The sequence below is a fragment of the Melanotaenia boesemani genome, chromosome 11 (assembly GCF_017639745.1).
Source record: "Melanotaenia boesemani isolate fMelBoe1 chromosome 11, fMelBoe1.pri, whole genome shotgun sequence".
Classification (NCBI taxonomy): Eukaryota; Metazoa; Chordata; class Actinopteri; order Atheriniformes; family Melanotaeniidae; genus Melanotaenia; species Melanotaenia boesemani.
Genome location: NC_055692.1, coordinates 8,942,875 through 8,967,394, shown reverse-complemented (window position 1 = coordinate 8,967,394; position 24,520 = coordinate 8,942,875). Strand labels below are relative to the sequence as shown.

The 24,520-nt window shown below is 37.1% G+C and overlaps 1 protein-coding gene across 1 annotated transcript; it reads right to left on the bottom strand.

Annotated features, from left to right (window-relative positions):
* Positions 1-449: 449 nt before the first annotated feature.
* Positions 450-16,350, bottom strand: tars1 (threonyl-tRNA synthetase 1). Its single transcript, XM_041999800.1, has 19 exons — positions 16,184-16,350; positions 14,429-14,506; positions 12,384-12,574; positions 11,825-11,948; positions 11,236-11,357; positions 10,415-10,532; positions 10,246-10,310; positions 9,643-9,721; positions 9,340-9,486; positions 8,833-8,931; positions 7,343-7,509; positions 6,541-6,703; positions 4,747-4,884; positions 2,807-2,884; positions 2,622-2,722; positions 2,283-2,387; positions 2,034-2,106; positions 1,202-1,316; positions 450-1,071 (listed from the first exon to the last, which is right to left on the bottom strand). The coding sequence occupies exons 1-19, from the start codon at positions 16,241-16,243 to the stop codon at positions 923-925; spliced, it is 2,172 nt and encodes a 723-aa protein (XP_041855734.1). The 5' UTR covers positions 16,244-16,350; the 3' UTR covers positions 450-922.
* Between the last annotated feature and the right edge of the window lie 8,170 nt (positions 16,351-24,520).

The window sequence follows — 24,520 nt, the reverse complement described above, 5'->3', positions numbered from 1 at the left end:
AAGAGGAGGAGGAGGTGACTTTCACAATGACGTTGCTCACAATTATAACAATTCCCCTTTGTGGGAAATTCCATCGTTTATAAGCAGAATAACCAGAATTTTAAACTTATATATTGAGGTGTGGCTGCTGAAAAGCATATGTGAAGCCCGAAGCTTGACTTATTCCATACTTGTAACTCAACCCAATGATCTATTTTGCAGGCAAGTGCATCCCTCTGGGCAGGCTCAAAGGCACTTCCCAAGTGCCTCTATCCCAAGTGATATGCCTGTGATCCTTGCTATTTATTCATTTTTTTTCCTACACAAGCCACATGAACTGTGTTTCTTATTCTGGGCCAACTCAAAGGATTAAGTTTGCCCTGTGACACCGAGGCATAGCACACACTTGCACTCCAACCCATCCACCTGATCTTTTGTCCCACAAAAAAAGAAGAAACAAACTTCAAGAATATGCTGTCAATGTTTAATTATCAAAACTGTATCTCATATACAATTCCCCAAAGAAATGATGAATGACAGACAATGTTAGGACAGCGGAAGAAGCCATTTCCCTCCGTTTTGATCTGTTTATTACATTTGGAAACAGTTTTGAGAAACATTTAAAGATGCAGCTGATTCATTTACAGTAGTTTTCTGTAAAGCTGCTCAAAGACCTCATCACATTGCAACGAGACAAGAAGGGACAGACAATTATAAATCACTGCACAAAGTACAGATACCTTGTCATTATATTACCATAGTCAGTTAAATGAAGCGGTTTTGTAACTGAAGACCCCAGGAAGACAGATATTGCATTTGTAGAAGAAAAATTTACTTCTGTAAAAAGCGGAGACTAGGCAACCTTTGCAGGTATTTACATCTTTATCTAAACCTGATCTTAAAAACATTGCCTCTTTTTCTGTGACTTGAGGTGACTGAGAGCTCAGAATTCCTCCTCAGCGTTCAGACTTCTGGATGACTTGAGCTGTTTGAGACGACTGATGCACTCCTCCACGCTGCGCTCACCGTGGACTTTGTTGTCACGGGTGCGTACGTTCACAGTGTTGCTTGTCTTCTCCTTCTCCCCCACCACTTTTCAAAACAGAGGAAAACAAAACAGGAAAAAAAAATTAGAAAAAAAGTCCATATCTGGATGGAAAGCAAGGTAGAAATAAGCAAAGGAAAGGACAGACGGGAGTGAAAGATGTGTGTTGTCACTGACCCAGGATGAAGTTGTACTGTGCCAACTGTGCATTTCTGATCTTTTTGTTCAGAGTGCAGCCAGGGTCGACATCAACGTCCGCCATGAAGCCAGCGTTGTGGAACTCCTGCTTGACCTACCATTTTAACCAGAGAAAAGAAAACCAACATTAGATTTGTTGTTTCTGTATCACACAGTACAATTACATTGCATTCAGCGCATTGTGGACAAGGTTTTAGTCTTTTGTAACATTTCCAAATAAGGTTAACTGAACAATTCTGTCTTCTCCAGCAGCAGAGCTATCAGGACAGTAAAAATGTTTATTTTAGCAACAGGTTTCTATGCAAATTTGACTGTTTTTACACAAAAATGATCAAAAATTCTGTTTAGACCTGGCATTAGCTCAGGTCTCAGGTGATTGCCTTCTAAGTGGACAGTTTTTCCACAAGTGTCTCCAGTGACCCCTTATGATTGGACTCCATTTCCCTGCTCTAATAATTTTACTGCAAAATCCCCCAATTAAATTCACTGACCTGAACAGTGACCTAATTGGTAATGTTTTGGCACATTTCAAAAGACTACTTTAGCATTAAAATGAAAGTAAGGGAGGTCTACTGATATGATGTATTTTTACAAATGCATTAAATGCATTGTGTAAAATTGTAAAATGCAGCAGCTTATAAGCTTGTAATAGTTGTTATGATATTGTGTTTTTGCTGTCATTATGGAACACTGAGTGTAGATTGGTGAGGAAACAAAAATATTTTTATTATTTTTAGTGTAAGGCTGCAACATAACAAACGCAAATGATGAAAAAAATAAATGATATGAACATGTTGAGTTCTGTGCTCACCTTCTCAGCATACTCTTCACAGGTTGGGCCCACAGGTACAACCATCACTTGGCGTGGAGAAAGCCACAGTGGCCTGAAAACCATCAGGATTTACATGCATTTAGTTGAGTTCTTAAAATTTTTATCACTGAACAAAGCTGAAGGGTTTCTATTTCCGTCCAGTACACATGGAAGCCACTTTTAAAACTGAATTGACTAAAGAGTCTAGAGTCTGATCCTACTGGACAAAATAACTTCTTGTTAACGAACCATTTGCCTCCATAGTTTTCAGTCAGAATGGCGATCATCCTCTCAACTGATCCCAGGATGGCTCTGTGGATGATCACCGGTCGTATTTCATCACCGCCATCACGGCTACAAAAATCACGAAAAAGGCAAAAAAAGTCTTTTAATTCCCATTAGTTAAAACATTAGAAAACAGTTGTATTAAGGTTTACTCTCTGATGCAGCTAGAAGCACAAATTATTGAACTGTTTTGAATAATTTATTCAGTTCTGTGGTAGACATGAGCCTTTGCAACAACAAAAAATATTATTGCTATTAAACAACACAGTGAGAATAATAAGTAAAAGAAAGTATGACACGTACCTGACAAAGGTGAGATTAAAGCGGATGGGTAGCTGGAAATCAAGCTGTATTGTGGCACACTGATGGTATCGACCGATGGCGTCCTTGATCTGAATGTCAATCTGCACACAAACGCAAAAGTTACCAGCAACACATCTCCTGCTGATTCCAGTTAAACTACATCAGTGCTGCAATGCACCACTCACCTTGGGTCCATAGAAAGCTCCGTCACCCGGGTTGAGAACCCATTTCTCTCCAAAGTCATTCAAGCTGTTCTCCAATTGCTGCAACAACAAACAGTTATTGGTTTGCAAGTATATTATTGATGTTTGACCAACACAGAGGTAAATAGGAGGGGTAAGCAAAGCTGTATATTCGGACCTGACCTTTACGCCATCTGGAACTAATCACCGAGCTGAGAAAAGTTAATGCCTCAATAATATTTTATGGCTGCTTGCTAGATTTAATGAGGTGAGGGAAACATGTAGCAAGCTTTGTTCCAGTCACTATGCACAGCTTATATGTCACAGATTTTGTTTTCCACATTTGTGTATGCAAACATTAAACATGAAATCTAAAGCCTGAATTTCAAGTTTTTCCTGAGAAAATTTCATAATAAATCGAGACTTTTGTGCAACTTAAAATCTGGTATTTTTTTATTCCATTATCAAATCCATTCTCAGAACAAAGGTTAACACATGCAGTAACAAAGATGTAGTATATTTTCTGCTTGTAGCAGGCTGCAACTGCTTAGTTGACTGAGAATTGACATGTTAAAAAGACCTTTCATCTAAAGTAATGATTTTCTTTTAGCTGGAAAAAATGTGTGTAACAGTGAAATCAAACTGGAGCACAGGAAACAATGAAGCCATACAGAGCGTAAAACAAGGGGCATGAATAAAAATGAGGGGTTACGAGAAACCATAAACTAAAAAAAGAATTAAATAACAAATTGGCAAACAGAGCCAAACAGGAAATTCAAACTTTTTCTGCCTTTCACCATCCTCACACATTAATTTTTCATCTCTTCAAGCACGACTATAGTTCCTGGTGATTTGTCACAGTCAAAGAACAACAAAAACAAAATTACTTTCAGGGTGAGGAAATGTGAAAAGTGTATTTTCTGTTAGCAAAAACTGAGAATGCTTTCTGAAACTTCCAACCAGTTTGACATCAGCCTAAAGCAAATTAAGATGACAAAACCAGCACCGCCAAGACAATGAACATGGTAGGAAGGGGAATCAATGAAGTGGGGACAGTAAAGGACAAAAGCATCAGCTTCTTATGCAAGACAAGATTTTCCAACACAGGCAAACAAAACAAAAATCTTTGTAGCAGAAATTGAGTGTGACAGTGTGCACTGGTCACTGGTGAAATAACTGGCATTTAACTTGGAAAATAACTCTACAATCACACTCAATGGAAAATTAATGTTGTAAGAAGAAGAAAAAAAATCCCATCCTTGTGCAAAATTAAACGCAGGCTTTGTGTCTGCTGACTACTTTTGATCCATTCAGAGGCTGCCATTGAAAACTTACCAGACTAACAAACAAATTTATGTCTGTCACACACAAGAGTTACTTACAATGCGAGACAGGCGCATGTGGCATCTTTATCAGCTTTAACTCTTAGACTTCAGGTTCTACCAGAATGGATATTTTTTTGTGGTTCATTGAAATAATTATAAATTCTAATTACCACTCTGCCCCGCTCACACTTTTGTCAATATTTGTTCATGCTTGCTTGCTTGCTTTTAAAACAAATGATGAGCAAATTAGAGATGAATCACAGATGTAAAAATAAATGACTTTAATAAAAATAAATAAGTGGGAGTGGGTCTTCAGAGAACAAACTTGATTTGACAGCACAGGCTGACAGTGACGGCACCAAAAGGTGGAAAGAATCTCCAGAGAGAACAGAAAAAAAAAATAGTTTTCTTCTTCTGAAATGATGACAGTTTCACAGGGAAAGAAAAACTCATTAAAATATAGATTTTCTCTGGGTCTACAAATCTCACACTTCCATTTGATATCAGTGGAGTTTCTGTCTAGAAAGTATCATAAATCGGGATCTTAATTCTCTGGTAAGACTGTGTGAGAGGTGTTCTTTTTTTTATTACATGGAGAGAAAAAGGCTTTCCTCTTACCTTTTCAGCTTGGTCCCACACACCTGGTTCTCCTAGAAACTTTTCTGGCCTTGTGGAAAGGTTCAGTTTGAAAGTGAAGCCGAAGACTTCGTATACAGTCCTCAGAAAGTCCAGGCAGCCCTTTATCTCCTCCTCAATCTGGAGTCAATAATAACAGAAACATTACTAGGGATGCACGATATATCGGCATTAATATCGGTATCAGCCGATGTCAGTCATTTTTTTAACATATCTGTACTGGTCCGATAATCAAAACCAGGCCGATATTTACAGCCGATATTTATTTTAATCTAATTGCTGTTTATGTATGTGTGTCGGGAGGAGGGGGGTTTGGCCATGCAGCCATGTTTGGACATGTGACAGTGATGCAGGACTACATTGTGGGATGTAACTGAAGCTAGAAGCAATTTCAGCTGTGTGGTCATTTTTCACGTTATCAAAAGAAGATACTTGAAAAGCAGTATGTAATATCTGCAAAGTCAAAGTAATACGAGGAGGATGCCGTGTCAAATCATTCAACACCACAAATTTATATCATCCGAAAAACTACCATCCATAACCTCACAAATAATGGCAGGAAACTAACTAACTAATGTTTGCTTCATTTTTACTTTGTACAGAATTTGATAATCTTAAACCTTTTGAAACAAAATATATATAACGACATTGGTAAATATCGGTTATCGGCCAAAACAAACAATATTAAAATCAGATATCGGTATTGGCCAAAATCGGTCCATCCCTAAACATCACTGATTATTTATCACTTGTGTTCTTCTATCACATCCATCCATTCAGAAAACACTTAACATGTGAAGGATAGAAAACACAAGGACATTAACTGACCCCCAAAAACAATTATGTAAACATGGATCACACTGGTACAGTACGCTTAGAACAGAGCTGGTGGCATCAAACAATACAGTCCATTTTTTGGGGGATAGAAAAAACATCACTTCCTGTGACAAAAGCAAATGCAAAAGATAAATAACTGTAGGATTAAGTTGTTTCACTTCACTGTTCACTTGACATTCAAAAGATAATAAGGAAAAGACAAACAACTACGCATTGGGGTGAAAGCCCGCTTACCTAGTGAGACCTGACTCGTTCTGGAAACACTTGCCTGACCAGGCCATACCTACCATATCATAGCCACAAGATCAGTTCCACTCAGTGATGACGTGGCTTTACAGCATTATCACCGTGCCAGTAAGTTAGCTATCTACTACAAGGCTTAAAAATCTTCTTGCAAAAGGGTATTGCCTTTTTTTTAATGTGAAAATATAGTTTTATGCTTAAATAAAACATAAAAACATTTATCCAAAAGGTTTGAGTTAATGCAACATGATGTGCACCAGTGTTAAAAAGCACTCCACAAATCTTGCACTGCCCTTCTATAAAAGTGTTATGAAGATGTTGATTTTTTTTATTTAAAATTTATGAAGCACAAGTAGAAACGTGAACCTTTTTTAGTCCATGCCTTGTCAAATTCTGCCATCTGCAATAACCACAATGTATGAGATTAGAGTTCAGCAGCGGAGATTCAAGAGAAATTATTTATTTTATAAACTGTAGTCTTCAACCTCAACAGACATAACCTCGAGCAACATCACTTGAGGCAATTTATCAGGCATAGACAGTTAAATGCAATTTTTCTTCGCCCACATACTCTATGCGGCGGTAAACCCAAAGGTTGTAAACAGACTTTGATGTGTAAAATAAATCCCCTGAGGCAACATTTTCCATCAGAGCTTCATCAGAAATGTGTGTATTGTGAGTGGGACTAGGCCTCACCTGGTCCATGGAGCAGAAGATATGTGCATCATCCTGCTGGAAGCGGCGGACTCGGGTGAGGCCAGTCAGGGCTCCTGACAGCTCATTTCTGTGCAGGACACCAAAGTCGGCCATGCGCAGGGGCAGCTCTCGCCAGGAGCGAGGACGGTGATCAAACATGAGACTGGTGCCAAGAAGGCAAACAAGCAATGTAAAAACATAACACTCCACAGTCTCTACTGACTAAATACTGCTGTCAAAGCCTGAACTCAGCATCTCATGTAAATGATAATCACAACAATACATGTTGGAAAGCTCAATTTTAGTTTAGATATGATTTGCAGATGAAGAAAGACAGATTGGAACAATAACAAAAGAGAGCAAATATTTAAATAAAGCTGCAGATTGAGCAGAATAGGACCATTAAACAAAAGAAAACACTCCATAAAACCAGTCTGTTACAAGCTGAGATGGACTGACTGACAAACTACAGTCGCACTACAGTATGAATCTATTTCCCAAAGACTGAGTCAACAACAGATAAAAACATCATAAAACTATGCGAGTCTGGTTTGTCTGAGCTAAATCTTGTATTAGTCCTAAACATGCTAAGAGCTCATTTGATGCAAAGACATTTAATGTTGGGGGAAAGTTTTTGGTTAAATAAATAAATAACTCCACCCCTGCCTCCTGAGGTAGGCCGTCATTTCTTCAACTACAGAAATGTTAGAAATATCTTTCGTAAAAAACAAAAAAACAAAACATGTTTTAAGTTAAAAAAAAAATAAAAAGAAAAATGGCAGAATTGAAAAAGAAGTCTCACCAATGTCCCGGACAGTTCATGGGCTTGAGGGCAAAGATCTCCTTTTCCACTTCGAAGGAGAACATGTTCTCGCAGTAGTGTTGCCAATGCCCAGAGGTCACCCACAGCTTGCTGTTGTAGATGTTTGGTGTCACCACCTCCTGGAAGCCCCTCCGTCTGTACTCGCTCTGTCAAATAAAATTATATGCATTGCAATATAATGCATTTACTGGATTTCATTTCATGTCAAAGACCAACATACACATATGACTTTTAGGAAACACAACATATAATGTATTATACTAGTCATGTATAATAGACCAAAAGAGCTTTTTTTAAAAAGAAAAAAGTTATCTGTTGCATATGATTTACTTATCTCAAGTTATATTTTGTGTCTAGTTTAATAATAAATAATGATTGACACAATTAGTAATGCTTTTCCATTTCCATCTCCAAGTTAGAAAAGAATTTTCAGTCAGAAGTGCCAGCACTGCTCCATCCTTCCCTAACTCGTGAACAAGACCCGAGATACTTGAACTCCTCCACTTGGGGCAAGACCTCATTCCCGACCCGGAGAAAACACTCCACCCTTTTCCGGCTGTAGACCATGGTCTCGGAACTGGAGCTGATGATTCTCATCCCAGTTGCTTCACACTTGGCTGCAAATCGCTCCAGCGTGAGCTGAAGATCACGGCCCGCTGAGGCCAACAAAACCACATCCTCCACAAAAAGCAGAGACCCAATCCTGAGGCCACCAAACCAGATCCCCTCAGCACCTCGGCTGCGCCAAAAAAGGACTGTCTGTCATGGTAAAGAATGGGCTGTGCCATAAGGCAAAGCTCTCGATTTACCGGTCAATTTACGTTTCTACCCTCACCTATGGTCACAAGCTGTGGGTAGTGACCGAAAGAAGAAGACTGCAAATACAAGCAGCCGAAATGAGTTTTCTCCGCAGGGTGGCTGGGCTCTCCCTTAAGGATAGGGTGAGAAGCTCGGTGATCTGGGAGGAGCTCAAAGTAGAGCTGCTGCTCCTCTGCATCGAGTAGAGCCAGATGAGGTGGTTCGGGCATCTGGTCAGGATGCCTCCTGGATGCCTCCCTGGTAAGGTGTTCCAGGCACATCCTACCGGGAGGAGGCCCCGGGGAAGACCCAGGACACGCTGAAACGACAACATCTCCCGGCTGGCCTGGGAACGCTTCGGGATCCTCCCGGACAAGCTCGTTAGGCTGGTGGGAGGGATGTCTGGGTTTTCCTGCTTAGGCAGCTGCCCCTGCGACCCGACCCCAGATAAGTGGCAGACGATGGATGGATGGATGGATGGATGAATGGATAGTGCCAGCACTGCTAGTTGAAAGTTAGCTTGTAGCTCTGCTTTATTGTGACACACAATAAAAGAAATGCACAGATGTGCTCATTTTTTAAAAAGTAAACTTTCTGCCTTTTCTTGCATCTTAAAGCCTGAAGTCAGAGCAAAGCAATTATTTGTTGTGGGTCAGACAGCTTGAACTCACTCTGATGAACTCAATCAGCGTGTTGTAGATGAAGGCCCCCTTTGGCAGAAAGAAGCAGCTCCCTGGACTCAGTTCATGGAAGAAGAAGAGGTCCTGCTCCTGATTTTAAAAGGAAAAAATTTAAAAAAACTTTGTAGGTGTGATGGAAAATTAAAAGCCACAGCTTGGGTCAAACTGGTTTCAAGCTGACATAATGCAGCAGCTTATCATGTAGTAATTCTAGTGTGTGCATGTGCTCATTTTCCTGCTCAGTGTAATTACACCGAGCGAATGGTGGCAACATAACCTAAACCACTGAATTCCCTAAACAATGTGAATGCTTTATGGTAATGGTAATCATCATTCTGTTATAAATGGGTCATGGATTTTTATATATATATATATATATATATATATATATATATATATATATATATATATTTATTTATTTAACATATTCCAATAGCAGAAAAGCAGGAGACCACTTTAAACTGCTTACTGGGAACCCATTTGCATTTTAGTTCATACCCGTCCCAGTTTGCGATGATCTCTGTTCTTGGCCTCCTCCTGAAACTTCTCCCACTCTTTGAGCATTTTGGGGTCGGGGAAGGAGATTCCGTAGATCCTCTGGAGAGTTTCCATGTCCGCCTTTCCCTCCCAGTAAGTAGAGGAGTTCTGGCACACCAAAGAAAGAATACCAACTTTCATCGTTCTTTAGAGTCCATCAACTCCCCCGAGAGTACAACACGTGAAACTCTCCTCTGAAATGGGGACAAACAAAATATATATGACAGCACTTCAGGTGCTCTGCAGCTGATAACAAACACTAACCTTGTGGATCTTAAGCGCCTTGATCTTTCCAGTGTGCCTCACATGAGGCCCCCGACACAAGTCAATTAAGGGACCACATCTGCAATTAAGAATAGAAATTAAGTTTTAATATTTCTTGTTTTGTTCAGGGTGAAAACATACTTTTAAAGTAATAAAAGTCTGCTTACTATCTGTTTTACTTATTGTCCCGTAAAAAAACAAAATTCTGTATACGCTTTGTTACATTTAAATACAAAGACGTCACCCTTTAAAACTGACAAATTTATTTAATTAAGTTTTTATCATTAAAATGAACAAAGCTCTTCTGATGTTTGCAATTAAGGACCAGTTTAAGTCATATACTTGGCATGAGAACTTAATATGTAGATTTCTGGCTGCACTATGGTAACTTTGGGTCAGATCTGTTTGTCATAATGGAGGGAGATGCCACTAAACACGACAGTTTGGCTAAATAGTATTTTTTTTGCCATTTTTTGCCAATAGTAAAAGTCTGTGGCACAGAGGAACAACAATGATTTTGCTTTGGATAAACAGAATTTGTAGGAGCAATTAAACACATGTAAGCTTCTGTGCTACAGACTGAATCACATGCCCTAAACTCACCTGTAAACTGTGGTGGTGGGAGTGGTGACTTTCTCATTCAGAATGCGGCATTTAAACTTGTTGTACTGTAAAAAAAAAAAAAGAGAGAGCGAAGAAGAGATTTTGAGTTTGTGAGCATGAAGTCTGTATATTGTCACTGTTACCGTTGGGTGTTGGTGTTTCGGGATACCTTGAACATTTCCAGCAGAGTTTCTTTCCTTATCTCCAGCCTCTCAAATGGCTGCTTCTCCTTGATGATTTTCTTGCACAGGTTTTCCAAACATGGGAAGTCATTGCTTGATACACCTCTGTTTACAAGATTAAAAAAAGGATAATAGCAACAGTAAATTCAACACAGCTTTTTCTCTTAAAAATAAATATTAAGCCTCCATTATAATCCGCAACAGTTTCAAAAGGGTAACTTAGTTGTGACCTGATATTTACCTGTGTGGACAGACCTGTTGTCCACCAAGAAACTGATAACCTCAGCCAAGGATAGACAAATACTTTTAAGTCTTTGGCTTAAGGACTTAAGCAATGTCAAAATATCCTTGTAGAAAAACAGACTCTAAGAATGTCATTAGCATAAATTGACTTCATTAGCAGGGTTGCAGAATTAAGTAGACAGCACTGCTCGAGCTTGAATACAGTCCAAAGCGAAGAGAAAAGCACTTGGTATAGAGAGAGGTCAAGTGAAAAAGTTGTTTACAAGGGAAATGTGCTCAGACTGCAAAGGTGACTAAAGTAGTCGTTATATCTGGGATATTAATCATATTTGCTTTTAGTAGAACAAATCTGTGAGCAGAGGGTTAAGATAAAGAAGACATTATTTCCACACCCAAGAATGTATTAGTGGCATTTCAGTTTCAACATTTTATATTAGCCACCAGTCTTAGAGAACCTGTTTGGCAAATGTTACACCCTTAAGTAAACACAAAGAATAACAGTGGCATTTAATACTATTACTAAAAGAAAATAAGCTGAAACCAAAACCAAAACTGGGCAACTCACTCATTCTCCAAAAACATGTCATAGTAGAAACCGTTCTCAATTGGGGGACCGTAGCAGAGGCAGCCTCCATACACCCTCTCCATGGCTTCACCCAGGATGTGAGCGCTGGAGTGCCAGTAAACCTAAAGAAAGTATACAAAGGCATCATCTAATTAAAAGTAATAGTTTTTATTTCATACCTATGGTTTATTCAGAGGCTAAAATATAAGTTTTATTGAACAGTTTAAAAAGGAGCTGTTTTCTAACAATATCCAGGCTTTTAAATGAATGAAATCTTAGTTCTTAATGGGTAAATATGTAAGAATATTGAGAAATTTCATCTCACACCAACACACACACACACATATATATATATATATATTAGATATTTTATATTCTAACAACATAAATCCTTCTAAAATCAAAGTAGAACTAAAACTACAACTTTTAAAATTGTAGTTTTCCCACTAAACAAAAAAAAAGACATTGCAAGTATGTTAGATTTATTTTCGAAATATAGAACAAAAATGAGTTTAATGCCATCCGTCTAAAGTTTAGACTAAATTCTTGATATACTTTTTCAAAAGTCAATCAAAAAAATAAAACTTACAGCTTGTGCTTCCTCATCATCAAATTTGAGCAACTGAAGGCTACAGTCCTCTTCCAAAGGTCTATCCAAGTCCCACACACCGTTGTTTACTTTGGCAATCACTGTGTTGTCAGCAAGACCTTGACTGCACCATAAAAAATAAAATATTACACATTAGTGTACACATGTACATGAGATAGGTTAGATTGCTGGATTTTTTTATATTATATAAGCCCTTCTTATATTAATGATAAAAGAAGGATAAACTAAAGCTTCTTTGTGAAGCTTGCAACAGATCAAATTCATTTATTCCTTTAGCCAACCTATTTCGTTTGTCTTCATTGAACAGTCAAAGGTTGGCAGGTATCATTTGCAATTACCGTTTCATAATGTGGGAGCTGTGAAACCTTTTGAAAACAGTAACATGTAATGACAGCCTGCATAAATAAACCTGACAGCTCATGTTTGGCAATCGGGTTCTTGTTCCTTGCTTCTTTTTTTTTTCTTCTTCTTCTTAAATGGTGCATTACAGAATGGTGTAATATCATAATAATTACAGCAGCCCTATGATTACACTGACCTGATTCCACATGCCACTTGATATGGTGTGGTCTTCCAGGACTCTGCCTCCACCACCTTCCCATCAGGCAGGGTCACCTTGATGGGTTTGCTATCCTTTGCAGCTCTCTCTGCCATCAGAGTGTCATGCTCAGCTTTCAGCTTTGCATACAAATTAAGGCGCTCATCGATGTACTGAGGCAGTGGTGACAACTGGACAGAAACGTAAGTTGTAAGGTAATGGACAGGTAGTAGATAATGCTCTCACTGTGAACACTCAGAATGTGTTAATCTGAACAACAAGGAAAAAAGAAAAAACTTTTATTAATGGCAGTTTTGGTAAACTGCACATTAAATACAATAAGGCAATAGAGGAGGTTGAGATGTAATATTGGAAATTAATTTTTTTTTTTTTTTTTTCTTTAACTGTTACCTCATTAACTTTTTTTATAATCATGTTGTAAAAGAGAGAATTAAGGCCTTTTTATGTTCGACGCAAAAGATGGATATGCAGATGGACGGACAGTTTTGTCAATCTCCTGCGACGGCTACGCGTGTAATTTGGTTCGTCTTCATGGAGCTTAGCTATCCATCGCTTGATGCAGAAAACGGAACAATACCACCGGATATCGCAGGGGCAGTGCTGAGTACAATAGCTGACATGTGAACAGTGAAAGAAACAAACTAGAGAAGAAGAGTATCAGAAAGGGGAAAAAGGCAGAAGGACGATGACAAGCACAGCAACTGTAGAAAATGCATGAGCTTTTAAGAAAGACTATATGCAAGTGTTTAGGGTGTGTTGGGTGGTTGGAAAAATAACGTTATAGCGATGCATTACCGCTGCCAAATGGTGTCTGAAACAGACATCAGCTCACGGGAGTGAACTTTGAACTTGGCACTGCCCACTAGTGAAGGAATTGACTCAACCATAGAAATGCAAAAGACGAAATGAAGTATTAGGACAGCGACGTATGACGATGTTTGAAATGGACATCCCTATTTACGTACGTAAGGGAGCATGAATGGGCCATTACGACCAAAGTCCCTGCGTGAAACAGCTGACCACAGAAAAATCTGTAGTTATTGGTGTGTAAAGTGTGTGTTTGTGTTCTTGTTTGCGTGGTGCACCATTCTACCGTATGATACTTTCTGGATACTGCAGGATTGATCAATTACTATCAAAATTTGAACCCATCTTTCACCCATAATGTCCAAAGACTTTAGGAAAAAAAAGAAATTCTGGAACCAACATTGCTGGCTGTGAAATGCAAAGGTTGTTCTGATCAATGTTTTAAGACTGATGTGAGATGGTGCTCCTCCCACATTATGAAACAAGATAAGATTATACTTGGTATCATCTGAAAGTGTAGCTTTTCTAGCTTCATAGGACACCCAATATGTTGTGGTGGCGCGAACAGATCCCGTGTTCTGTTGTGTTTTGTTTCGGGTGTTGCTCATGTTGATGGCATCATTATTTGTTGCATACGTATTTTAAAGTTATGACAAAATGCTCTTGGAGTGTTGCTTTGGTGGCATCAGCATTTCGTGTTTGAGAAACATTAGAAATAAAATACCCCTACATCACTAAAGTAACTTTTTACACACATGAACTTGTGCATATGGAGCCGGTACCAAGTCCAGCGGCCGGAAGGAGTTAAATACTGAATTTAAATACAGAACTCTGTCTGAAGTCTTAAGAGAGATTTGGTTGTATTCATTTGAATGGATGTTATTACATTTGTTAGCCTAATTTCTTGAATGATTCTAGTCTTCAGATTATCTTGTTTCAGAATTTGAACCATTTATAGAAGAGTCTTTTCTTTTCAACAAATTATGACTGCAAAACAACATTCAGAATTGCCCAGGTCCCTAAAAGCCATATATCTATATAAATTAATACAGTATAAGTTGGGATTAGGATATATATATTAAACAGAAACCAACTTATTTTGGAGAAGAAACTTATTTGAAGATAAAGTTACCATCTAGGTACTTGCAGAATAAAATATATAAATAAATACTAAACTAAAATACTACTAAACAGCCATATAAGCACAAACAACTCACCTCAGCCCTGCCTGCCGACTCCCCAACAGCATTTTTGGCTTTCTTCTTCCCTCCATCCTTACCGCTTTGAGTTGCCCCCTGTCAAAACATCACACCACAAGACACACGGAAGGTGATTTCACTCTTTCTACATTAATGTCTTATGGAACTTGCACAATGAGGCGAAAATCGCTGCCCTCCTTCAGCTAAGCAACAGGCGACATTCGTGCATGTGAAATGTTGCGCTCGTTCACATAGATGTGCACACGGTGCTAGCGACGCAACACAAGAAAATAGAAAAATGTTAAATTTTTGTCTCTGTCGCATGGTACTACAACCAATCAGCTATGGGCTTCATAGACTGACCAATGAGCTAAGAGAAGGCTAGACAGTCTGCAAACACTTTCCAGAGCCAGACAGGCAGAATCACCTGCACAGTCCTCCCGACACTAACGACCTGTGACCTGATCAGTGTTGATTGACCAATAGGTGAGGATCTGCCCCCAAGACCGCCCCCTCATTTACATAATGAGGCAAAAATGCATACAGAAATGTAAAAAGGAGACTCAGAGAAATACACTTGGAAAAATAAATAGAGGAAGAAAATTCAAGATTGGAAATAATGAGGACGTAAATATGAAAGGTGTATATGAAATATAAAAAAGGTGTAAATAAATAAACGAAATGCTACGACAAAATAAAATACAGAAATTTTTAATTTTGGGGAGAAGAAAATGTAAAGGGAAAATTATATAAAAAAACAAATAAATACTGGCATAAAAATAAAGGACCAAAAAAACAGAAAAATTAACACAAAGTTCAATTTAAACAGTTGAAAATACGAAAATAAGAAATAAATTAGTGTCATGTTTTATAGGTTTCCTAATGGAAAAACTTTTTTTTTTTTTTTTGCATAATTTACTGACATTTCAATTTGTTTATTGGGCTATTTTTTATATTTTGTGTAATTTGGGCTGTTTCAGTCCTCCATAGATAAGTGACTAGGTTAATATGATAAAGCTAAATTAAGCAGTGTAATGACAGACCTTATTATTATTATTATTACTATTATTATTATTAGTAGTAGTAGTAGTAGTAGCAGCAGTAATAGTAGTAGTATATTACTATCACATGTTTCCAGAGCACATCACAATTCACTGCAAAAGATCACAATGATATGTAAACATTGTTTCAAGTCAAACGAGTTATATCCGGAATAAAGGAGGTGGTAAAGCAACACTGGCTCGAAAACTTCACCATCGCTGCTCAAATTGTAGCGCTCTGTAGAAATCTGTGAAATGTCAAGGAATTTTTGCCCTTTTTATTTAAAATATAATAATAATAAACTTTTAAACTGGATGTATGCCGATTGATAAAATACACCTCTGTGATTCATACAATGCCTAAAAAAATGGTTAAACATATTCAAGTCTACTAGCCCATAAAGAAATATTAAATTGTCAAATATTTGAACAGAGTTTAGCTACACACTGTGCACATGATGCTTAGCCACGTTAGCGACACCAAATATAAGCCAACTGTCCTCGCGTAATTTCACCATAGTAAGAAAAAAATATATCACGCAAACACATTAAAACAAAAATAGATATAATTATTTATATCTTGATAATAGTTCAAATAGAACTAATATAAAATCGCCCATTGCCCGCATCGTCGCATTAACTGCAGTAATAGCATGAAGTTCCCTACAAGTCAGGCTAACTGCCAGGTAGCATTTGTGACATAAATATAGCCTGTACAAAGACAGAATTTCACCTTCTTATCCCCGTCCACTTGCAGTTCACTCATTTTCTCTACGACAGTCTGTTCAGCCATATCAAATCAAAAGCAATGCTATTTTCAGAGCTAACTTTCTGTCTAATGTGTATAGACAGAGAAGTACCGGGTGAGAGCTGATGACGTTTCCCGGATATTCTGATGCAACATTGCCTGTGGGGCGGGGCTTCACGAGTTTACAGAAATGCTGTTTGTTGCACAAAGTAAGGTAGACCAATTTATTTATATAACACATTTCATACATCGGGCAACCCAATGTGAGGTGCATGATAAAACAAAGTGCTCGATTTCATACAGCCTTGTTTCTCTGCACATTCTTGGCAAATAACACCTCTGGATTCTAAAAATGCTCCCACATTTACAGCATGGTGGATGGTGATATTTTTGACACTTTGGGAGAGAAAAACAAATAAAGATGATATGATATGATATGATATGATATGATATGATATGATATGATGATAAATTCTACAATAATGTGTGTTAAGTGCTCTTGAAACCATTTCTACAATGGAATGGGTTCACTGAGAGCTGCTTTCAAACATATTGGAACAAGAATTAAGCAGGACGTCTGGTTCTCTGTCAGGAAATTTTAAGCATCAAAGTAACTTATTTTCTACTTTCTGGTTAACACTTTCCCTCATCACTAAAAACCCAAAATTCAGACCACAGGGGACAATCAAAAATATGATGCAATATAATACACAAAAGTCCTTTACTATAGAAAACTCCTCACTCTGACAACACAAGATAGTATGATTTACTCCTCTCTGCCTTTTTTTTTTTTTTTTTTTTTTTTTTTTTGAATCTTTTGTTTGAGAAAGCAGCCTTGTTAAATATTCATGTGCACCTATTCAGGTCAGTGATGAAATACTTTTTTTTTTTAGCTCCATGCTCTTCATTTGCTCATTTATGATTCAAACAGATTTATGCCTGTGTTTAAAACTTTAAGTACTCTCCCAATTTATCACATATATGAGTGTTGGGCTGATTTATTTTTTATTTATTTATTTTTTTATAAAGCTTAGGATCAAGCGCAAGGTTGTTATTAACCTGCCTACAAGAAAGCTGAGGCAAAGGCTGCTTCTTGGCAAAACAATTTACAGGTAAACAAACAAAAAAAAAAAAAATAGAATGTCATGTAAAACTAATTTTATTTCAGTAATTCAACTTAAAAGGGAAAACTAATACATTGTAGAGACTCATTATATGCAAGCATTTATTTGTTATAATTTTGATGATTATGGATTACAGTTTATGAAAACCCAAAAATCAAAAATCTCAGAAATTTAGAATCGTGTGAAAAGGTTTGATGTTGTAGCCTCTAAGTGCCACACTCCAACTGGCTAATTAATCCATGAGACTTGCAAAGTCACCTAAGCATAAAATGGTTTCTCAGTCTATTTCAGTAGAATTCACAATCATGGGGAAGATTGCTGACTTAACAGTTGCCCAGAAAACCATCATTGACACCCTCCAGGAGGGAAAGTATCAAAAGGTAATTGCAAAAGAAGTTGGATGCTCTCAAAGTGCTGCATCAAAGCACATCAACAAAAAGTTGAGTGGAAGAAAAAGGTGGAACAACCAGCAGTGATGATGGCAGCCAGAGATGATCATCAGGAAAAGGCCATTCAAAAATATGGGAGAGCTTCACATAGAGTGGACTGAGGCTGGATTTAGTGCTTCGAGAGCCACCACACACAGATGGATCCTGGACATGAGAGTCAATACGAAATATCTCACTGTGTTTATAATAAGTCTATAAAATATATCAATTTCTCTTTTTAAGTTGAATTACTGAAATAAGTTTTGCCTGATATTCTAATTTTTTGAGATTCACCTGTTATCTCTCTATTATTGATTTTGTGTAGAGGCAAAGGAACCCACAGAAGAATTCTGGTGATACAGTATCTGATTCATTTCTTGTCTTGTAGTGCTCCTTCACTGTGTAATTGCTGGGAGCACTTTGAATTAGTAAAGTCAAGTATGAGCCACTTCACATTATACATCTCATCTCACTGTCAAACACACCTACAGAACAGTACGATCCGTGAGCTAGCTCAAATCTGTGCTGTTGATGTTTGACTTAAACAAAATCATAATGAAAACAGAGTGGAATATTTATGCACAACTGTGCATAAATTTCAGTAATTAAAATTAGATCATTAAGTGGCTATGGCTGCATAGTGGTGTGGTGGTTAGCATAGCGGCCTCACAGCAAGAAGGCTTCTGTTTGAGCCTCGGTTGGGGAGGGGCTTGAGCAAGGGCCTTTCTGTGTGCAGTTTGCATTTACTCCCTGTATATATGTGGGTTCTCACTGGGTACTCTAGCTTCCTCCCATTGTCCAAAGACATTTATGTTAGATTAATTGATCTCTCTAAGTTCTCCCTAGCAGTAAGTGTGAGTGGTTGTTTGTCTCTCTGTGTTGGCCCTGTAATGGACTGGCGACCTGTCCCCTGCTTCTCACCTACTAATTACTGGGATAGGCTCCAGCTTCCCTGCAACCCTGAATTATACTAAGCAGTGTAGAAAGTGAACGAATAATAAGTTTAATTACTTAATTGCTTGAAAGATTTGCTGTTACACAGTGTTGGCATACCAGCGATTCAGGTCTTTTAAATCCCTAATACAAACGGATTTAGGCAAGGCAAGTTTATTTGATTAACACAAGACAATTCAAAGTCCTTTTCATAAAACAATAAAAGCATTACAGATGGTGCAAAGAGAGCATTAGGAAGCAGTACAAGGCAGCAACAAATTTTAAAAAATCGCAATAAAAACATAGCAAAATAAAAAAATTAAATTAAAATTATTAAAAGCAATTTAAGCTTAAAGTTACCAGGCAGATTTCATGCATAGGCTCACGTGAAAAGAAATGCTTTTAACCTGGTTTTAAAAGTGTCTTCATTTGGTGAAAGTTTAATTTCCACTGGCAGTTTGTTTCACTTGTTTGCAGCATAAGAGCTAAATGCTGCTTCTCCTTGTTTAGTCTGGACTCTGGCCTGGGGGTTTGTTCTGGCCCTGAGAACATAAAGAATGTTCTTTTCTTGCATATTATTTAAAAGTCTTTAGTGACAGCTTTGACGTGGCTGCTGAAAGTCAGATCTGAATCTATCAACACTGCAAGGTCACAAACTTGTTTGGCGATTTTAAGAGCCTGAGTCCCCAAGTGTGTACCAATGTTGACCCTTGTCTCTTTGCCACCAAACAGATTTTCAGTTTTGTCTTTATTTAACTGTAGAAAAATTCTCTCTCATCCAGATGTTTATTTGCTCCAGACACTGACACAGTAAGTCTATTCGGCTACTGTCTGGTGGTGACAGACACATAAAGTTGGGTGTCGTCTGCATAACTGTGATAATTAATGTTAAATTTTTGTAATATTTGATCCAAAAGAGCATACAAGTTAAACAGAAGAGGTCCAAGAACTAACCCTGGGGGACTCCACGAGTCATGGCCCCTTCCTTAGATTCATAGCTGTAGATCATAACAAAATAACTCTGGCCTTCTAAATATGATCTGGACCTATTAAGGTTCCAGAAAGTCCAACCCAGTTTTCCAGCCTGTGCAACAGGATTCTGTAATCTACAATATCAAATGCAGTACTGATATCCAGCAGAACCAGGACTGATACTTGACCAGAATCAATATTCAGCATAATTTCTACTTCTTTTAATTTTTAGGCCATTTTTAGGTAACTTTAGGTAGTTTTAATGTTTTAACTAATGAATAAATGGTAATATAAGGATATATGTTGACAAATTATGAAAACCCTTTGATTGTCTATGAAACTGGCCTGTCTAGAAAGCAGATTATGTTTAAAGTGAAAAGACACATTTGGGATGTCATCAATTTCAAGGGAATCAGGCCCTTTTTCAATAAGCTAAAATATTACAGAGAACATGATGATCATTAAAATAATGAAAATAATTAGAGTATTAGTTGTATTTTTTATTCTTAGTCATTTTAAAGGTGTTTAAACATATTTGTGACCATTCATTTAAATTAAAGTTACTGGATAAGTCAGTCTCCCATTTTGAAGTTGGAAGAAAGATTAAATCTTCTAGCTTAGATAGTCTATATATTTTTTCTAATAGCTTTTGGGCATCAAGAGTCAAGAATTCTGCTACCCTGATAGGTAGCTGCAAGTTTAATTGGTTAATGGTATATTTTTTTACACATAACAGATTTAAGCTGGTGGTATTTTAAAAAATTAGTGTTGCTGATTCCATATTATGAAGTGAGTATATTAAATGACAAAAAGTTTCCCTTTTCTGTTATATGTTCTGCTTTGTTCCTTTATTTTTCCATTTAGTGAAGTTAATAATCTTTTTGTTTTGCAGGATGTCAGGGTTGTTCATCAAGGGTGTAAGCTTACATGGAAAAAGTGAAGACTTGATTATTTTTAGAAATTCCCACAAAGCCATTAAAAGAGGAACTGATGTTAATGCTTTTAAAACACTTATGTGGTTTGATGTCTGTGCTGATGAATGGCAGGTCAGTGATAACTAGAGCCTCATCTATCCATGGTTCATTTAGACCACTAGGTTTAAGCCATTTATAGATATATTGCAGCTTGTTAGATGAGAAATAATGATTAAAGTTGGGTAGCTCCAATCCACCTCAAAGTTTTTCAACTGTTACATGATGCCATGTTTTTCCATAGAAATTTGGATATATGTGATTTTAGTGACTTTAACTAGCTGGAGGATGACTTGGTGGGTATCACTGAAAACAGGTAGTAGAACCATAATTTTAATTGTGGCAACCCTCCCTGTGAGAGATCATCCACTACTGTTTTAAGTAGCTGGACATAATTTAACCTTGTTAGTTCTTATAACCTGGGAGAAACGTTTACGACTAAATATCTAATGTTTCCAGACTGTATTGTAATATTGCGTCTTGTTTTGTAAGTCAGAGTTAATGTGCATAACTATGGTCTTATGGTCATTCAACTTAGACCAGTTGAATATTTAGATATTGATGAAAATTTGTCAAAGAGTGTGATTGTCTGGGGTAGTCAGTGAGTTCTGGAGATATAGTAATACATCATCAGCATAAAGACTTCTCTTATGTTCTATATTTTTTGTGTGTATTCCTTTAATTTCTTTGTTTTGTCTTATGGCAGCAGCTAGGAGTTCAATGAAAATAGCAAAAAGTAAGGAAGATAGCAAGCAGCCCTGCCTGGTGCCTTTCTGCAAACAGAAACTTGGAGAAGTTTTATCATTGGTCTTTACACATGCATTTCAATTGTTATATAATATTGTTATCCAGTCTTTGAAAGATGATCCAAACCCAAACTTTAATGTTGCAAATAAAAACTTCCAGTTTACTCGATCAAATGCTTTTTCTGCATCTAAAGAAATGAATGTGGATTCCAGATTATGTAGGGTTCTGCTGGATAACTATCTGGACCTGGGGCTTTATTGTTGGGCACATGCTGGAGAGCTTCATGGAGTTCATTGACTGAAAGAGATTAATCCAAGGCCATTTTATTTTCATGTTTTAATTTGGAAAATTGATGTTACTAAGAAATGTATAAATATTGTCATCTGTTGTGTTTAGTTGTGATTTATATAAAGTTTTTTAGAATTCTCTAACAGTCTTATTTATCTTGTCAGGGTTGTGGCTGATATTTCCCTTTAGATCTTTTACAGAGGAGATTGTTCTTTTCCCCCTTGTTTGTTTTTAATTGGTTAGCCAGGAACCTTCCAGATTTGTTGCCATGTTCAAAGTTCTCCGAGCAAAGTCTTTGTACCAAAAATTGTTTTTTATTATTTTTTTTTTTATTTATTATTCTTTTTTTTATCTATTATTTTTTTAAGTTCAAGTTTAGATTTCCTTATATCATTCAGTGTGTGTTCTTCTGGGGAAACGTGATAATCGTACTCTAGGAATTTAATTCTAACACTGAAATTCTTGAAGCCTCCTTCTTTTTCTTATGGGAAGAGAAAGGATTTATTTTCCCTTGCAATACTACAATTTTCTTTTTTTTTTTTTTTTTTTTAACAGGACCGGACAGCCCGATAAACAGAATTTTTCATTAAAAAGCACAGCAACTACATGGCTCATTCATTCAGGCTGGCATTTTGGAATTCCAACAATGTGTAATAAATTTTTACTCTTGCCTTTTTTTCCTCAGACATTTTGAGTGGGTGTAATCTGCATGACCTGAAATACAGTAGTTGTGACATGTTGCAGATTGATAAGCTTGGCCATTTACGAGTGAAAGTTTAATCATTTTACTCAAATTGTCATGTTTTTCCATGTTTAGTTAACCTGTGTGTTGCCTATAATACTTTGCAATCAAGAGCATAAACATGTCACTGCTTGAAAACATGTTTTTGTTCACACAGGTTGGGGTGTGAGGTAAAATGTACACTGACTGTGGAGAGGATTTTAAATTTAATGCTTCTGATGGGTCTTTGAAATGAACAATAAAGTGTTTTTTTTAAACTGACATCATAAAATTTCCTTGCATGATGTTGCTAAGTCGTCTAAAGCCGGGGACATAAGGTCAAAATTTTGATTAAAACTTTGCTTTTATCTTGCTGCACAGTTTGACTGCTAATGATGGGGAAAGGGAGGATGTCAATGATGCAGAATATTTTTTTTTTATTCACAAGGACCATCAAAGGTCTGCTCCATTTCATTGTCTAAATCTTCTAAATAAGTTATTCCTGTACACCTCCATCTTTTTTTTAATTCCCATGATTATCATAATCTTATTTTGTGCTAAACACAACGTTTGCAGTCTGTTTGTGAATTTTAAATGCATCTGACTGCCTTTGAAAACTAAGGACAACTAATTATAAAAACCTTCATTTGACTGCATTTTTCATACATGTTCAGAATATTTATTAGTGTACAGGTACATGTCTTTAAACAGATGAACCAGCAAATCTGACAGTTCACACTCACAATGCATCAATAAAACAAAATGCAGATTAATCGTGTTGCTGATTAGAATTATACTGCTGATTGCTCTGCTCTTGCTTGTCCTACATTTTCTTCTGCTGTGCTCAAAAGCACCAGACTTCAGACAACATTTGCATCTCAATTATAGCAGAACACTGGTTTTAAACTTGTGACTCTCTCTAAGGGAATAAAGAAGAAGCTAAAGCTCACCATGCTACCCTGCTGTTCTTGGCTTGTTGTCAGGCGAGGGAAGTCTTGAATAATTAACCTTCAAGCACTTCAAAAGTCAGGCATCGTGCTCTATTTTCTTCATGCAGTTTTTAGGCTTTGAATATTGGTCCTGTTGCTGCTCAGACAAACTTTGGGTGAGGTATGGTGAAATCAAAGTAGATCAAAACACATAATAAAACTAAAGGACTTTCCAATTTTAAATCTATGGTTATTGATAATAAGATAGATAATAATAACTCATTATAAAAATTTTATAATTAGTTTTTAACTTTGCTGTGTACAGCATTTTGGTCGACAGTGTTGTTTTTAAATTGCTCTACAAATAACATTGGATTACTGATGCAAATACCAGTATTAAAAATAATAACAATGATCAGCACATACCTTTATAGCTTTTTAGGAACTAAAAGCTAGCTCGAGAGAAGGAAACTTTATTAGATGCTAGCTTAAAAAAATTATTATAAAAACAGGTAAAAAACTGAGAATCAATAAGTAAAGTAACACCTTGAAAGGTGGGAAAGGTGTGAGGATAAAAGTAAAATGATTTATTTACTGCAAGAAAGTGGACAAAAGGACACAAATAAGATACCATAAAAAGGATGATTTATTCAGGGAGTTCCTACTCTACGGAAAAATGTGCCATGTCCAGTGGAATCCCCAGATTTTTGGAAGATGTTTTAAATATGTTCAATCTTCAGCCAATAGGTGTCAGTAGAGAAACCTGGCCAGGGACAAACCGAACACCAGTAAATCTGAAATACTGTTTTCCACCTGCAGTTTGCACTCCTCCACAATGCAGCACCTGACATTGTCACCTCCCTCACTGAAGTTTTGATGCAGCCAGAATTTGTCAGGAGGCTTCTCAAGAGATAGCAGCTGCCTCTCACATTTTCTTCACAGTCAAAGGAAATTACAGAGGCGGATTATGATGGGATTTGTTTCAAATGTGTTATAAATATTTTATTTAGCCCAGATCTGATTCTTTTCTATGAAGTCATCATTTGCAGCTTTTGTGTGTAATACTCGAAATAGTACTGGGGAATACCCCCCTCATAAAAGAATTTACAAATGTTAGAGAATCCTGGGTGAAAAGACCTCGCTGATTCTTACCCAAGGCCAGCATCCACAAAACAAAACTCTGAATGTGTGATGCAACAGACATGTAAA